General features: G+C 37.9%; 1 protein-coding gene across 1 annotated transcript in view; it reads right to left on the bottom strand.

Moving 5' to 3' along the window:
- Positions 1-18,412, bottom strand: part of SATB2 (SATB homeobox 2) — a 225,818-nt gene that overhangs the window by 58,814 nt on the left and 148,592 nt on the right. Inside the window, exon 9 of the mRNA XM_020993640.2 lies at positions 13,629-13,784. Within this exon, the coding sequence (XP_020849299.1) occupies positions 13,629-13,784 (156 nt within the window). The remainder of the gene's footprint in view (positions 1-13,628; positions 13,785-18,412) is intronic.

The following is an 18,412-nucleotide window of genomic DNA, read 5'->3' as shown; positions in this document are numbered from 1 at the left end:
TAAGTTCAGAATCAAAATATATTTTAAACAAAAAAAAATGTTACAATAGGCACCTGTAGGTTGTATGCCAAAGCAGTAGAAAGTACTTGATCTAAAACAAGTTTCCTTCCCAAACCCTCCACCAGTATAACTCCATTGTTTTTAATTTCACAACCCTGTTAGCTCTTCAAATCATATCTCAAAAAGTGGCATGCAATATTTCAGACCCCAACAATGGGTAAATCATCACAAAGTAGAATGAACAGTCAAAGAAATGTGATTTAGGTAGTACTGAAACATTTAAAGGGAGATATATACACACACACACACATACACACACACACACATATATATATACACACACACACACATATACATATATATGTATATATATGTATATATATGCATATATATATACATATATATATATAATAAATGTATGTATGTATGCATGTATGTAGACCAGTACATAAAATACATCAATGAGTGCGTGAAAGCAATGGTTTACATCCTGTGCTTTTAAAAATGCATTTGATCTCTGTCATTCATCTTCATTAACAACTAATTAGGTACTCCCACAAAGGATTGTTTAGGGGCATGAAACATTCCTATAATTAATTAAGGAACAAGGATAGGGGAACCCAACTACAATACCATGAAGGTTGAGACCCAAACTGAGAGGGATAGGAAGAGTTTGATTTGACTACATACTACATGATTTCATGTGTCAATCCTAACTCCTGGTATAAGACATCCTTATTTTTTTTCTTCTGGGTTGGGGTTTGTGGTAGGGAGAGGGATAAAGACCTTATAATTCTAAAGGACAAATTCTGAGTTTAAGCTAGACAACATTGCTTGCAGATATAGGTTTAGATTCTGAATAACTTTGATTTGTTTGATTTCAGTAGTATTTTGGCTTAACTTTTTTTTAAAGCCTTGTGTGTTTTTCTTCTTTCGTTGGCTTTTATTTTAATCATTGTGTAAATATGTGCGTATCTTTGGTGGCAATGCATTTTAAATTGTAAAAATAAACTTTGGATTTGTTCCAGGATGACAGCCCCCAAACTAAAATACACTACATTTACAATTATTATCTCATTTGATCTTCACAACAACCATATGCTGTGGGTGCTGTTATTCTAATTTTACAGTTGAACAGAGGTTAAGTGACTTGCCCAGGGTTATACAGCTAGTAAGTGTCTGAGGTCAAAATTGAACTCAGATCTTCTTGACTCTGGGCCAACTTTCTATCTACTGCACTACCTACACACCACTAATAGATTGTATACTTGGGGAATTAAAGAAATGAATAACAAGCTTTGACAGAGGCCTTATTTTTTCAGAACCAAGCCCAATTTGGGTGCCAAAATGTATTGTTCACAGCTCATTTGTGTAATTCTAAGCTGTCTATAAACATTCCCATGTGTCTCCAATCCTTGTAAAACCTTCCACTTGACCCTATCATCCCACTCACTTCTTAAACCCCTTCAATCTGACTTCTGACCCCACAACTCTACTCAAAATACTAGCACCAAGACTACCATTGATCTCTAGATACCACTCCTAATTCTCGGTACTTGCTCTATCATGCTACAGAAGCCGCCTCACACTAGAAGTTCATTCCACTCCTGCAACTCCTTCCTCTAATTGTCTGCTTCCTCCTGAAATCTCAATTTTAAGGAAAATGCTCAGGTCAGCTATGTTTTCAGTGCTCTCTATACTACCATACCTTCTAAAAATACATTCATGTCTTTTTTTAAAATTTTTCCTTTTATGTGTTCTCTTATCCCCACTAGAATGCAAGCTCCTTCGGGGTAAGGACTACCTTTCTTCTTATATTTGTCTTTCCTGCTCAGAGTATTATGTCTGGCACATAGCAAGCACTTAAATGCTTGTTGATTTTTTCAATCCAATAGTTTTTTTCTCAATCCTCATACCATGTAATATCTCTTAAGTTTCTGACATTATTAACAATTCCCTCCTCCTGGATACTCTTGTTTTTCTGCTTTATTGACAGTAGTTTTATAATCTGTCAAATTGCTCTCCAGTTCCTTTTGATAGATCACAATCCATTTCCCATGCACTAATGGTGGGTAACCCTTAAACATATGTCCTATGACCTGTTCTATTCTCTTTTGTTGTTGTTTAGTTGTTTCAGCTGTGTCCAACTCTTTGTTACTCCATTTGGAGTTACCTTGCAAAGATAATGGAGTAGTTTGCCATTTCCTTCTCCAGCTTATTTTACAAATGAGGAAAGTGAGGCAAACAGGGTTAAGTGACTTGCATCGTGTGACTTAAGTCACAACGCTAATAAGTGCCTGAGGTCACATTTGTACTCATGAAGATGAGTCTTCCCGATTCCAAGCCTAGTGCTCTATCCACTGAACCACCTAACCGCCCCTCTATTCTCTCTACAATCTGTTTGGCCAATATTACCACGAGTTGAGTTATTGTCTCTCTGCAGATCCTTACCAGATCTGTATGTTGAGCTCTAATCTCTCTCGATTTCCAATTCTGTATATCCAACTGTGAGTTGGACATTTTCTCTTGGATACTGCATCAGCTTTTCAAATTTAACCATTCAAAAGGAGCTCAATATCCTCCCCACTAAACTTACTCTCTTCCAAACATCCCTGTTTCCAGTGAGAACAGCACCATCATCCCAGTTACTTAGGTTCATGACTTTGGAGTCATTTACAGACCTCCATAATATGGTTTCCAACTACCTTTTCAGACTTTTTTCGTATTATTCCCCTTTGTGTATTCTACATCTGAGACAAACTAGCTCACTAGTTATTTCCTGAACCTGACATTGTATTTCTTATGTGTCTTTGCACAGACTGTCTGCCATGCCTACAATGCACTCCCTCCCTCTTCACCTCTGCCTCTTAGAATCTCTAGATTCTTTTGAGGCTCACCTCAGGTACTTTATCATATACAAAGCCTTTCCTGAGCCCCAATTATTAGGGATCTCTCACTCCTAAAACTGCTAAATTGCTTTGTACTTACTTATCTGTGTACAGGTCCTTGTTGTCTTCATTTCCCCAATGTACAGACTATAGTAGGTGCTTTAAAAATGCCTGTTGAATTGAATAAGTATAACAACAGTTTTCTGTACCTGAATACTAAATAGATGTGTGTGTGTGTGTATGTACATATAGTAATGCAACAAACATTTCTTGAGTGTCTACTAGGTGTGAGATACTGTGCCAGGTATTCAGGAGCATACAAGGATGAGCATAAGTAAAGGCATGGAGGAGGAAAGGTGTATTTAGAAAATAGTGTATAATCCATTTTAGCTGTTGCATATGGGAGTAGCATGACATAAGGTTGGAAAGGAAGGCTGGAGACAGAATGTATAGAACCTTAAATGCCAAACTAAGAAGTGTGAACTTTATTCTAATGGGAAACCAATACAGGGTTTTGAGCAAGAGAGAGATGAGAACAGAGCTATGTGTTGAGGTAGTTGTTTGGCAGCAGGTAAAAAAAGGCGAATTGGGCAGCTAGGCAGCACAGTGCACAGAGTGCTGGGCCTAGAGTCAGGAAAGACCTGAGTTCAAATCTGGCTTTAGATACTTGCTAACTGTGTGACTCTAAGCATGTTAATTAACACTGTTTGTCTCAGTTCCCTCACCTGTAAAATGAGTTGGAGAAGAAAATGGCAAACCACTCCAGTATCTTTGCCAAGAAAACCTCAAAGGGGGTCATAAAGAGTCAGACATAAGTGGAACAACTGAACAACAACAATAAAGTGAATTAGAGGGAGTAGAAATAGAGTTGAACTAGCTAGGAGGTTACTAAAGTACTTTGAGTGAAAAGTAAAGAAGGCCTTAGCTAGGGTTGAACCAATGAGAAGGAGAGGAAGATTATGGAAAGGGAAACATGGATCTTAGCTGATTATGGAAAGTAGAGTCAAAGATGAAAGTGAGATTTTGAACATATGTGATTACTGAAAGGCCGAATTTGTCACTAAAAGCAATAATAATGTCATAGGGAAGGGATTTGGGAAATGTTCATATAGAGGTAAGAGTGGATGAGTGAACCTGTAGGAGTGCATGAGATTGCTAAAGGGTAAAAGTATATATGGAGATAGATAGAGTCAGAAAGAGACACACCAGAGACAGACAGAAACACACAGAGAGAGAAGAGAGTCAAGGACAGATTGGACAGTGCCCATATGAAGGAACTGTACAACTACAGAATTTGAGCATTAGAAGGAACCTTAGTGACCATCTACTCTAAATCAGATATGAAAGGAATCCCCACTATAACATACTCAACAAGTGGCTGTCTAGTATCTGCCTGAAAACCTCTAAGGAAAGAGAACCCACCACCTCTCATGGCAACCCATTCCATTTTTTAACAGCTTTAACTGCCAGGAAGTCTTTTCCTGACATAAAGCCTAAATTTACCTCTTTGCCACTTGATTGCAAATGCTCCTTGATTAAGAAGAAATAAAGGTAACATAATAATATACATTTATGTAGTGTTTAAAGGTTTGCCTTATCTTGGCAAAAAGGTGATGCTAGGTTCTCTAAGACTATCCCTGCCTTTCTGGAGCCAACAACAACACTCCAAGTCTAATCCCTACTCCACATGGATGACAGATCTTCTAATACCCCAATACAGCTATTAAGTCCCTTGAAAATTAAAATTAGAAAGAAGAGACAATTAAAGAAGAATTTTCAGGGATAACAGACCCTGGTAGAGGTGTCATTGAAGGAAGGAGAAAGAATCAAGAAGGAGGGAATAAATAATCACTGTCAAATGTTGCAGAAAGATCAGAGACAATAAGTCATTTAATTTGGTGATTTGGACATTGGTAATCTCTGAAACAATGGTTTCTACCCAGTGGTGTGGACTGAAACAGGGCTGCAAGGGATTAAGGATCAAGTAGATGATGAGAAAGTATAAGTTACAATTGTTGATTTTTTTCCCCCTAAAGTCTAATAGTGTCATGGAAGATCTTTTTAGGAAAAGGAAGACCCAAGCACAATAACACTGATCTCTCTTGGTTCTCCTCCTGTCTGAGCATTCCTTCTCCAGTTACTTTGCTAGACCTGTATCTAGGCCCACTGTCCATGTACCCAGGGTTCCATCCTGGACTCTCTTATGTCTTCCCATCAGACTATCTCATTTGGTGATCTCATTAGTTCCTATGGATTCAATTGTCTCTATGCAAATGATTCTCAGATTGATTCGTCCAGACTGATTTATACTAACTTTTCTCCTGAATTCCAATCATACATTTCCAACTGCTTATTGGGTATCTCAAATTGGATGTCCCACAGATATCTTAAACTTAATGTGTATAAAATTCAACTCATTATCTTTCCCCATAAATTCTTCCCTTTTCCTAATTTCCCTATCTCTGTTGAGAGTACCACTATCTCCCCAGCTACCTAGGCCCACAACTTAAGTGTCATCCTCAACCCCTCACTTACTCACCCCATGTAGCCAATCCGTTGCCAAGTCTGTCGTTTCTACATTTGCAATACCTCTCCTATATACCTACTGAGGTCATCATCTCATGCTTGGACTATTACAATAGCTTTATTAGTCTTCCTGCCTCCAGTGTCTCCCTTTTCTTCCCTATCTACATCCTCCAGTTAGCTACAAAAATGATATTCTGAAGGCCAGGTCTGACCATGTCACTCTCCCACTCAAACTCTGGTAGCTCCCTATTACCTTCAGGATCAAACATAAAATTCTGCTGGGATTTTAAAGCCCTTCACAATTTGCCATCTCACTACCTTTCCACTCATTTTACAATCTGATGCCCTCAACATACCCTTACAATCCAATGACACTGGTCTTCTTGCTGTTCCTCACATGTGACATCCCATCCCCAAATCTATGCATTTTCCACTGGCCATCCCCCATACCTAGATCTCCTTCTTTGTCTCCACTTCCTAGCTACTGTGGTTTCTTTCAAGATTCAACTTAAATCTACCTTCTGCAAGAAGCCTTTTCCTGCCTCCTCCATTTCTCAATCAATGTCAGTGCCTTCCCTCTGAGATTACCTCCTTTGCCTTGCATTTCTGTTGTAGGTATGTAGCTGTTTGCACTTTGTCTCTCCCCCCTCCCCTGCCATTAGACTATAAGTTCCTTGGGCAAGGACTATTTCTGCCTTTCTCTGCAAACCCAGAGCTTAGCACAGTGGCCAATACATAGTAGGAATTAATAAATACTTGTTGACTTGACTTGATAGTTATTCCCCTTGGAGAAATGTGATTTTATATTCATTAGACTTCAACTTGTCTTAGAAATGTGTATTTTAAAGTTTCCATATGACATTAGCAAATAGTGGAAATAGTAGTGGACTTAGAAGATCTGGGCTATAGTCTACTCCAACAATGCATAGTTGTGTGAGTGTCAGCAACTTAAGCCTCAGTTTCCTCCTCTGTAATATAAAATAGGTTAAACTACTTCTACTAACTATCTCCCAGGGTTGTTATAAGGAAAGTATTTTGTTAACCTCAAATGCTTCAGTATTTTAAGACTCCTTGGTGGAGGTATTCTTTGGCTTGTTAGGACCTGCCAGAAATCTTCCACTCCCTTGGAAAAGCCTTTGAAAACCAAATATGAACTCCAAAGTATGATGAAGCATTAACTAGGCAAACCTCAAAACAAACATAAATATGAATTGTTATTATGTCATCTTTATTTCTTTATTTTATTTCTTAAGTGAAGAACATATATAGAATTTTAAAATTGCTTTTGGTCTGGACCTTTGATTTTGTCTTTAATATGAGGAACTCCCAGTAAAGGAAATTCCCTTCAGTGATTCAGATCAGCAACTCCTCTCTAACATATGAACATTGAAAAGTTCCTGAGGCACACAGAGGTTAAGTTAACTTCCCCTAGTCACACAAGGAGCACAAGCCAGAAGCAGGACTTAAATCCACCTCTTTGTGATTCCAAGGCCAGTCTTCTATTCAGTATGTCCTGCCTCTCCTCTCACAAAAGTACTGTAGTAATAGAAGGATACGAGATAAATGTTCAATGCTGGAAACCAAATGGTACAGTTGACAAAGCGGTGGACTTGGGGTCTGGAAGACTTGAGTTCAAAGCCTGTATCAGCTACTTACTAGCTATAGAACCCTGGGCAAGTCACTTACACACTCTTGACCTCAGTTTCCTTATCTTTAAAATGACAACAATAATACCTACATCACAGGGTTGTTGTGAGGATCAAATGACATAATGTAGGTAAAGTGATTTGTAAATCTTAAAGTGTCACACATATATGTATATACAAATGTATTTATACATATGTACACATATGTGCTAGCTATTATTATAGCCAATAAGCTGAGAATAGAATACTGACCTCCCAAAAAAACCTAATATTTTCACTGTCAATTTTAATTTTAACTAAATGCAAAACTTATGATCTAAAGTCCTAAATGTGATACTTTTCCAAATGATAGCAGCTCTATAGAAACCCAGTCTATGATAGAAACTAATTACAGATCATTGCTCCCTCTAAAATTGGCCCCAATGGATACTTTTTTAAACCAGGCCTTTGATACTTTTTTATACTTTGATACTTTTTTTTTTTAACCAGGCCCCTGCCAATAGAACTTAGTATCTTAGAGAAATGCCTAGAGCAATGATAGGTTGTGACTGCCCCAGTATCACACAGCCAGTACATGTCAAAGGTGGGACTTTAACTCACATATTCCTGCCTCTGAGGCCAGCTCGCTAACCAAAAGCACTATTAATATTTTTAATTACATTCACTCCACCAGGAAAAGAGCATAACAAGAGCTAACATTTATATATTTAAGCTTTAAAGTTTATGAAGTATTTTGAATACATTATCCCATTTAATCTTTACCTACAATCCTGTGAGGTACAAACACTATTATCCTCATTTTTACAGATAAGAAAATTATACTCAGAGAAGCTAAGTGATTTGTCTCAGTTATACAATCCATATCTCCTCTACCATATGTAGTCTTCTTTGGATTATACCACATTTCCTCAGAAAAAGCTATTAGTCATTTGCCATGTTATAAGGTCTACAGTGATGTGCCACTAGGGTACCTAAGGAGGGTTAATCTGGCCCAGATTGAAAGCGAGGTCAATGCTCCTGCACTTATCAGTTACAGGATTGGGCCTGTGAATGGTCCTTGTACTTCTAGCCTGCGTGAGGTAAGGTGACCAGACTTTAAAAGGGGGTAGGGGGAAGATTTTAACTATTACCTTTTTTTTTTGGCTTTTAGGCAATTGGGGTTAAGTGACTTGCCCAAGGTCACACAGCTAGTAAGTGTCAAGTGTTGGGTCTGAGGCAGGATTCGAACTCAGGTCCTCCTGACTTCAGGGCTGGTGCTCTATCCACTGAGCCACCTAGCTGCCCCTATTACTTTTATTAAACCAAAACTCTGTGGACTTGGCTTATATTGTCAAGCAATTTAGACAAAACTCATAGCCTAGGATCTTAAAGAAATGTTCTCATAAAAGCAAAAATAGTAATAAAAATTACAACTTATCCAGACCTCTAGTACTAATATTTCTTCAGATCACTGACAGATGTGATACATCAGCTGAGTTACACAAAGAGCAGTGACTGAAAATGTCATCTTAGTTTATGAAGAATGGCAACATATAAGTATAAGAAAATGTGGTAGACCTGGAAGGATCAAAGAGGTGAAGTCTGAATGGGCCATAAAGGCTGAGTTTTTTTCAGCCTATCTACAGAGTATAAAGGACTAAATAAAATATTTGATAAGACTTCATAATTTGGTATATTTTTAATTTCAAAATGATTTAATTATATCAGCTGTTCATTCTGTAATACTCCATGATTGAGTGGTATAAAGATGTGGTATCAAATTCCCCCTTTTTGTATCCAGTGCTCTGAAATTACTTCCTACTACTACAGACTTGACAGACATTACTGGGAGGAGTATAGTATGTATAGTCGAGAGGGTGCTATACTTGGAGTCAGGAAGGATTGGGTTCAAATTCCCCTTCAGACACTTCAGAACTGTGTGACCCTGGGCAAGTCCCTTAACCTCTCTGTGCCTCAGTTTCCTTATTTTTAAAATGAAAAGATGAGACTTAATAGTATATAAAGTCCTTTCCAGTTTAAGTCTATGATCCTATTTAAAAAAAAAACTTAACAAAAGAGATGTGGACAAGGCCCTCAGTCTTCACAGGGGACAAGAGATGGAGCTTCAAAAACTGAAATTCCAGTGAATATTCTGCTGGACCACATTGGAAATAATGAAGAAAACAGTGACTTCTCCTCCTTTTCTCTTTTCATCATCTGAGTGAAAGAGGGATGGGGATTAAAGGAAACTTAAAATCTGAATTGGAGAAGGTAGACGGGACTAGCCTCAGCTGAGGAGACAAGGGTAAACTGAGTAAAGCCGAGATCTGAAGGTTCCCCCAAATGTCCCAATGCCTTCAACTGGAAGTGATTCTCAGGGCTCTATCAGTTATCAACTGAGCACTATGCAAAATTATCAAGGTCAAACATCCATTTTACACCTGTCTCTTGCCCATCTCCCTATCCTCCAAGCTAGTCTCTAGCTGCTCAAAGCCTCCTACTCCAAGCAGATATTCCCTACAAAATTCCTCCTCCCTCTGCTCTGATCCAATCAAAATTCTCATTCCCTCACTAATCTAGAAAATGATCCTTATATTTGCCCGATAAAAACAACTCACATTTTAATAAGTTAAAGCTTATTCCCATCTTAAAGCAGATGTCTTCTGGGGGCATTTGCATTTTAAAAAAGGAATTTATTAATCCCAAAGGATCTCTAATTACTGAGTAAGGAGTGAAAATATATATTTTTTTTCTTGGAGGGGCAGAGAAGAGAAATCTCAGGTATTCCTTGCCTAACCAAACTCATTTCATCCTTGCAGCTCCTACCAGTGGCCCTCCCTACTCCACTTTCCTAGCCTCCTGCATATTAAAGTATTATATGCCATTCTTTCCAGGAGAAAGAAGGCATCTGACCTTGATAGTGAGTTGCCTAGCCCTCTTACTCTAAATGCATATGTCTCTTCCTTTGGGAGGACCCAAAAGGTAGAAAAAGAGCACTCTCCTTCTGACCCCCAAACTGTGAATAGAGAGACATACTGAAAGGAAGGAAGATAGTGATCAGTATGGAAGTCTTATTTCCACAGCCAGCAACTCTAAGCAGGGGCTACTACAGGGCAGGGCAGGATCATAAGATTCAAAAATAGATAAGATCCAAGAATTTACCTAGGATAAGTTTTTGATAAATGAGTAACCAAAGGCTGAAAGATTAAGTGACTTGTTCAAAGTCATAAAGAGAGTAACAGAACCAAGATATTCTAATTCCTCATTTGGGGCTCTTTCCATCACCCTGTGGTGGACCCCATTGTTCTTCATGACTCTTAGGCACTACTTTCAACAAACAACGAAGACTTACTGACTGTAGGATTACCCCTGCAGCCACACATCATCCATCCCTCCACTTCTCACCTTTACAACCAACCCTGTACCTCATGAACCTGAGTATAAATGGTGATGTTGCACAGAGAGGCAACGTAAGTTGGCATGTGAACTGATAATCTGAAACTGAGTCATGCACCTACAAATCCAGGGCTTCTCTGCCACTGACTTTTGGGACAGGACCGAGTCAACTTGTGAAAAGATGACATGGCCTATCTCATCTTCATTTATTTTCACACTCCAAGCTCACATCATTAAAAGGAAAGAACACATTCCCCCACTCCCAGTAGAATTAAACTCCTTGAAAGCAGGGACAACATCTAGTGCCATGCATGGGATTTATAGTCACAACAACTGAGATTCAAATAAGAACATATATTAAGTGCTTTGCAAACCTTAAAATTCCATATAGATGCTAGCTACTTAAACACTTACTGAGTTTTACATAAAGTCAGGACAAACTAGTTGAGATCCCTTAAGTTTCACTATATAATGGCCTGCTTAACTACTAGCTGTGGCATTCAACATGTTGTTTTGCAGTGATCAGATATATAATACAAGCAAAAGAAATTAAGTCAGAGAATATATTGTGCAAGGCACAGATTCCTTTAATGAACTGTGTTTGGGTTTTCACCAAACTCATTTAGGAAAAGCTCAATACTTTATGAGTAAGTATAAAACATAAAGGGGCAGGTAGGTGGCACAGTGGATAGAGTGCCGAGTCTGGAGTCAGGAAGACTCAATCTTGTGAATTCAAATCTGGCCTCAGACACTTACCAGTTGTGTGACCCTGGGCAAGTCACATAACTCTGCCTTAGTTTCCCATTTATAAAATGAGCAGGAGAAGTAAATGGCAAACCACTCTAGTATCTTTGCCAAGAAAATTCCAAATGGGATCACAAAGAGTCAAATGTGACTGAAAATGACTAAACAGCAAAAATAAAATATAAGAGTAAACAATTTTCATCAACCGTCAATATAAATTGGGTTCATTTTGCAAAGTATCATCTTGTTTAAAAAAGTTTGACCACTTACCATCTTCAGAAATTGGTGCTAGGGCTCCAATTCCTAAATGAGAATTTAAAAAGGTATCCCCACGAAAAAGTATCTTCACACCTCTTTGCTTTAATGTAGCTTCCTTTCATTTGTACTCAGAGTAAAATCTAGAAACTGTCTTTTTCTCCCAAATTCCAAGAAAGTTGCTACCTTAATTCTTAATGGAAAATAGCAATTAGTGGCAAAGCTGAAATTTCACTAATTGGTAGACACCAGAATCACTGAGCTATCGAAATTATTTTGGGTGGTTTTGTGACTCCTTATTTCCAGGGCTCAGAGTATAAAATCCACAGGAAGATTGTCTACATCCTGAGTAAGCTTCACAGACTGTGGTCCTTGGTTATTCTTGAAGGTTCCTTATAAAAATGTGCATTCAGAGAACTATGTAAAATGCTGATATTTACATGAAGTGGAGAATAAGGCACACGTTTGCAAAATCAATTGTGTAGTTTTTATCCACACTGCACATTGACCACATATGTCATTTATTACATAGTGGAAAACCATTAAACACACAGTAGTTTTGCCAAGTGGCATTATGCATTTAACAGCTTTATTCATTTAGCAGCCCCAACTCTCATTATAGTTTGCCATGTGGTACTTGGGATTTTATGCATTTAACTGCTTAAGAGGTTTGGATAGCATTTTCTTTTCATGTATTTCATAATATTTCTGGACTTCATGTTTTATAAGTTATAATTCATGGATTTCAATGATAAGACTAAACATCTTAAGAGAATACTAACTAGAATGTAGAGTTGGCACAATCAAATTACTTTTTTTCAATCAACACCATTAATATTTCTTCCTCTATATTATACCTGAAAACTAAATCATATCATATTACTCTCAAAACAATGTGAGAAAGCTTGTCCTATAAGTATGTTGTTATTTGTAATGTCTTAGTTAGTTTTCCTTCAGTTTTGTGTTTCTGGTTATATATTCTTATTGAATCTAAATTATCTTCTTTCTTGACTAAAAAATATTCAATAAACTGCTTTTGTCTCCAACTAAAGACAGGGCAGTCGACAAACTCCACGCCACTACTGAATAAATGGGAGACTAGAGAGGCCTGTTATTCATTCGAGGTCAGAGAAAGACTCAGAGCCAAGAACTGAAGCACAAAGAGTGTCCTGACTCAGGCATACGCTTTCATCAAATTGTGTTTACTCCAAGATACATCTTTCAGAAGTGCCTCCATCATAAGCAAACATAATCTTAAATATTACTGATCCTGGGATGGGTCAGAGGCTACCCCTTTAAACAAGTTTAGACAGATAATATCCTATCAACTAGAGCTGCATCAAAAATTACACACACAAAAAAAACCCAACAAAAAACTAAGCAGCTGTCTATCCTTTTCCCTAGAGTACCACTTTCACCACACTTCCCATACTCTGAAAAATGTTACTGGATAAGCTATTTTTTTCCCTTTAAGGATTTTAGCACTTACTCTGGACTCCCCCATGTATGTTTTCTGCATGGAAAAAAACTACACATAAAAGAAACACCTGACATCCCAAGGTGTCTCTAGGGCTTGTGAGAAGTGGTTATTATAACAAAGTAAGTCATTCCTCCGCTGGGAATAAGGAAGGAGGGGATGTTACCTGGCTATAATCTTATAAGTATGCTGTTTTGTTCATTCAAGATTTAGTTTAAATACATGAAGAAGAGCAAATCTGAGAATTTGGAAAGGATAAAAAATGCAGGGCTGCCTTTTGTCATATATATGTATACATATATTTACATGACAAATGGCATATGCATATACACATATGCTTACATATAGTATATGACAAGGCATGTCATCTATATGTCATACACATATATATAGATATGACAAAAGGTAGCCCTACATTCTCCATTATATATTATGCATATATAACAAAAGTTTACATATATGTATATTTAATACACTCATGCAAATATAGATATAATATTTAAATCTGGATTATAAATTGGACTCTGTTTTGTCTTCTGTTGAAAGTAAAAGCAAACCATAATGTAAGCCACACTGAAGACAAAAGGCATAACATGACAGATTCCCTGGGGATTATTATTGTTATTATTATTATAGGAACAGATGTATTTTTATTGGTGGGAGGAGGAAAAAGGTCTAATTCCAGCCCTAGCATTTGCTCTTTTAAAAACCACTCACCTGACTTTTATTGGCAGCCACTTTGGCAAACAGGGCTTGAGACACCTTGGCCCTTTTCATCTCCTGTTGGATCTCGTCATAAATGGCAGCTGTGATGTTGACGTTGGCGCCTTCCACCTTAATGGGGAGGTCTGTTGTCGGTGTCGAGGTTTTGGCCTACCAAGAGACCATGAAAATAATAATTAAAAAAGTGCTGCTTTCAGCCCAGCCATCTGTGCAGAAATTATCAAAGGATTTCAGTCAGCTGATGCCAAACTGCATTAGCTACAGAGGGACACTTCCTGTCCATTATTCTAATCAGGTTAATTGTGATTGGAAATAATTGCAGTGCATTCCTATAGGACGTTCAGGGCCCTGTCAACATTGTACTCTCCCTCTCACTCATTGTCTACTGAATGGTTCACAGGTAAGACAGGTAGCCTGGGCACTAAACTAAGCTATCAGCAATCATTAAAGTCTGATTGGAAAACTAAACTATAAAACCCATATTGAGTTACTCCTTTTCCTCCTAAAAATGGCAAACCTTGAAGGAAGAACCAATTCTCCCATAAAAAATGAGTAAATGGGAAGAGGTCTCTAAATAATAAATTATTACTCAATTTAATGCACTCCCCTGAGTCTCTCTCATTCTTTATTAAAGCTATATGTATGTCATTTGAGTATGTATGGTTTCTCATCATTATCATCATTATGCTACCCAGACAGTCACCTAATTTCACCTAGGAAATCAGTGGAAATGAAACAAAATTTCATTTCATAAAACCAGGCTTCAGAATGCCTTTGACATGCCGTTTTCATTTTCTTAAACTCATATTGTGATTTTATGTATTCTGTCATGCTCGTTTTAATCGAATGATTTCCCATCAGCTTCAGAGACAAATGAAGGACAATACAGAAGGTATCTGTGCTCCTCAGGACTGGCATAACCCTAAAATGTTTGTATTTGATCCACAAGATCAAATACAGATTTTGCTTCTCATTTCAATAAAGGTCCTTCACAGTAAGGCTTTGATGAGGAGTGACAACAAGCTGGGGGCTTCACAACCCTCAACTGTTGCCTTCTTAGAACTACTATCAGTGGCTAACATGTTGAGCAACAAATTATATTCAATGACCTGGGCTGGTGAACTGATAATAGATACCATCTAAACTTGGGTTTTCTTTGTGGAAGGAAGCCTACTCTCCCTCCACAGAACCCCTAACCATCTTGGTGATTCCCCTACCACAGGAAAAAAAGGAGTATCTCACATTTTCAATCTGCTATACTGCCTACTGAATAATTATCCATTGGTTTGGACTGTGCCTAGGCCTGGAAGGATATATGGTATAGGATTATTTACAAATTTAGAGGAACATGTAAAGTACAAAAGATTTTTTAGGGGGGTCACTGAGACATCCACCTGAGAATGCCTATAATGGCTTCTTGAAGCTGGCCCTGGCAATTAACAATTATCATTATCAATGCCTTCCTTTACCTCCATGAGATCTCTGTTAAACAATTTCATAAACTGATGCCAAACAATGGAAGTTACTTAGATTAGAAAATGCTGACTTTATCCATACCACCAATGGTCTAACTCACTTCCTTTGTCTTTTTAATAATAAACTAAATCTATTTCCTCATATAATTTTTTCAACAAGTCCTACATTCATTTCCTTTTCCTCAACCTCCCTGTCAACTCTGTGGTACCTTCTAATCAGGAATGACATCTATCATGTCCAGTATACCCCCTCATAAAGCTCCAATGACTCTTGACTTCCTCTTTTCTGATTGAAAAGCCTATCTGCCTCCTAAGGGCAGACCAAAAGATTTCTCCATCTACATCTTCATAATAAGAAAAAATCTTACCCTTAAGCTCACAGGTTCATGGCTTTAGAGATAGAAAGGACATTTCTGCAAATGTGACTCAAAATATGCTAATAAGGTGATTTCTCTAGGCCATTTGCCGTCACTCCAGAGTGGAAGCTAAGTTTTCATTCTATTCTGAATAGACAATGGTATAAATATTTTGAAAGCATAATTATTCACCTTTTATTCAGACATTAAAAGTATCAAGAGAATGATCAAATAGTGTTTGACTATATTCATACAACACTTTTAGATAGTCAAAATTATTTTCAAAAGTGCTCAGAAACCAGTGAAATTAAATTGGTCTCCAAAGGATACTTATGTCTAGGAATTTTCTAACTAGAATTTTCAACTGTGTGGAGGAAGCAAATAACTATTTCCACTTAAGGAAGTACAGAAAGCTTTACGCTTGAAAGATACTATGTCTTCAACAATGTTCCTAGAATACATTTCTGTTAGAAAATTACTGTAAAAGAGTAAATACAAAATAATCAAACCAGTGATGTGGTTAAAAATATTAATAAATAAAAGGAAAGCACTGTAATAACTGAATGAAGAAAATATGATTGTACTTTCTTATAAAACACTGTATTTGTTTATAGTGAGTCTGTGTATTAGTGAATAAATGCAGTAAAAATTGAGAACTCTTCCAATTAATAACTAGGTCAAAAAATGCAAACGAATGCCAGGCAACACATCTCCAAAGCAATCAAGAATGGGAATCCTTTGTTCAAATCATCTTTTTGTACATGAAAACCAAAAGTTATAATTAACTAAGGTGCAAACATCCTGATATTAGCAATGCTGAGAACTTTGACTCATATTTTACAGAAAAAAATTGAGGCCATTTACTATGAGCTTTCTCTTTTTCCTCTTTCTCACCTATCACTCAAATACCTTCTGGAACTCTCTCTTCCTTCATCTCTGTCTCAAGGGATGAAGTGGCCATGCTCCTTATCAAGGACAAATGCTCTGCTTCTTCAGGTGCTCCCATTTTGTCCCATCTCCAACAGACTGCCTCCATCAACCTTACTTGGTCACTTATTTTCAATGTTGCCCCGTCTACTGGATCATTTCCTACTACCTACAATATGCCCATGTCTATCCTGAAAAAGCCCTCACTTGATCCTTTCATCCCTGCTATCATCTTTTCTTCACTTTTTAGCTATGCTCCTTAAAAAGGCCATCTACAACAGCTGTCCCCATTTTCCCTCCCCACTCTCTCTTCTTACCTCCTTATAATCTGACTTCCGAACTTATTCTACCAAAACTTCTCTCCAAAGTTACTAATGACCTCTTAATGGCCAAATCAATGGCCTTTTCTCAATCCTCATTCTCTTTGACCTCTCTGCAACCTTGACAGTGCTAATCATTTTCTCTATCTTAATACTCTCTTCTCTCCAAGTTTTCAGGACACCAACGCTCCTGGTTTTCCTCTTACCTATCTCACCTCTTCCTCTGTCTGGATCCTCCTTCAGATCATACCCTCTAACCTTAGGTGTCTCTCAGAGTTCTGTTCTCTATCCTCTTCTCTTCTCCCTCTATACCATCAGTTCCCATGGATTGAGTCTCAAATCTACTTTTCCTGCCCCAATTTCTCTGCTGACCTCCAATCTAACATCTCCAGCTGCCTTTCAGAGATCTTGAACTGGATATCCAGTAAACATCTTAAACTCAATACGTCCAAAACAGAACTCATTATCTTTCCCCCCAAACCCTTCCTGCCTCCTACTTTCCCTATTACTATAGAGGGAAACATCATCTTCCCAGTCCCTCAGGCTCCCGGATCTCTCACTATTTCTCATCCTCCATATCCAAGCTGTGGCCAAGGCCTGTCAATTTTACCTCTGCAACATCTATCAAATACTTCCCTTCTTTCCTCTGATGCTGCCACCACTCTGGTGCAGGCCCTCATCACCTCAAACCTAGATTATTGCAATAGCCTGTGAGTGGATCTGCCTGCCTCAAGTCTCTCTCCGCTGCAATACATTCTCCATTCATCCACTAAAGTGATTTTCCTAAAACACAAGTCTGATCATGTCACCCCCCCCCACCCAATAAACTCCAGTGGCTCCCTATTGCCTCAGGAGCAAATATAAAATGCTCTATTTGGCATTCAGAATCCTTCATAACCTAGCCCCCTCCTACCTTTCTAGTCTCCTTACTTCTTACTCCCTAATTCAGTGACATTGTATCCAGTGACACTGGCCTCCTGGTTGTTCCACAAACAAGACACTCCATCTGCAACACTCTTCCTCCTCTGCTCTGCCTACCGACCTCTATAGCTTTCTTTAAGTCCCAAACAAAATCTCACTTTCTACAGGACACCTTCTTCAACCCCTCTTAATTCCGGGGACTTCCCTCTGTTAATGGTTTCCTATTTATCTTGTATATAGCTTGCTTGTATACATACATACATACATACATATATACATATATATGTGTGTGTGTGTGTGTGTGTGTATATACACACATACATACATACATATATATGTGTGTATGTATACATATACACACACATATATATTTAATATTTCATATTGTTTCCCTCATTAAGGGAGGCTCCTTGAGGGCAGGGGCTGTTTTTTGCTTCTTTTTGTATCCCCAGCACTTAGCACAGTATCTGGCACAGTGTGTGCTTAATTAATGTTGATTGATTGATGACAGAACACAGCAGCAGTCAGAGGACCTGGGTTCAGATACCACTTCTGATAGTTATTAGCTGTATGACATTGGGCAAATCACAAACTCCTGGAAGTTGAGTTTCCTTATATGTGGAATGAGGTTGTTAGACTAGACGTCCCCTAATCCAGCTCTAAATAGAGGGTTCCATAATCTTTGTAGAGTGCAGACATTGTAAACTATATTAAAATGCCAAGATGTAGATGTTATTGAACAAACTTAAACATTTTTAATAAAATAAAAGCCTGACTTT

The sequence above is a fragment of the Phascolarctos cinereus genome, unplaced genomic scaffold (genome assembly GCF_003287225.1).
Source record: "Phascolarctos cinereus isolate Bilbo 61053 unplaced genomic scaffold, phaCin_HiC Scaffold_726;HRSCAF=1367, whole genome shotgun sequence".
In the NCBI taxonomy this organism is placed as follows: domain Eukaryota; kingdom Metazoa; phylum Chordata; class Mammalia; order Diprotodontia; family Phascolarctidae; genus Phascolarctos; species Phascolarctos cinereus.
The sequence above is the reverse complement of the archived record's forward strand: the minus strand, read 5'-3'. Positions and strand labels throughout refer to the sequence as shown.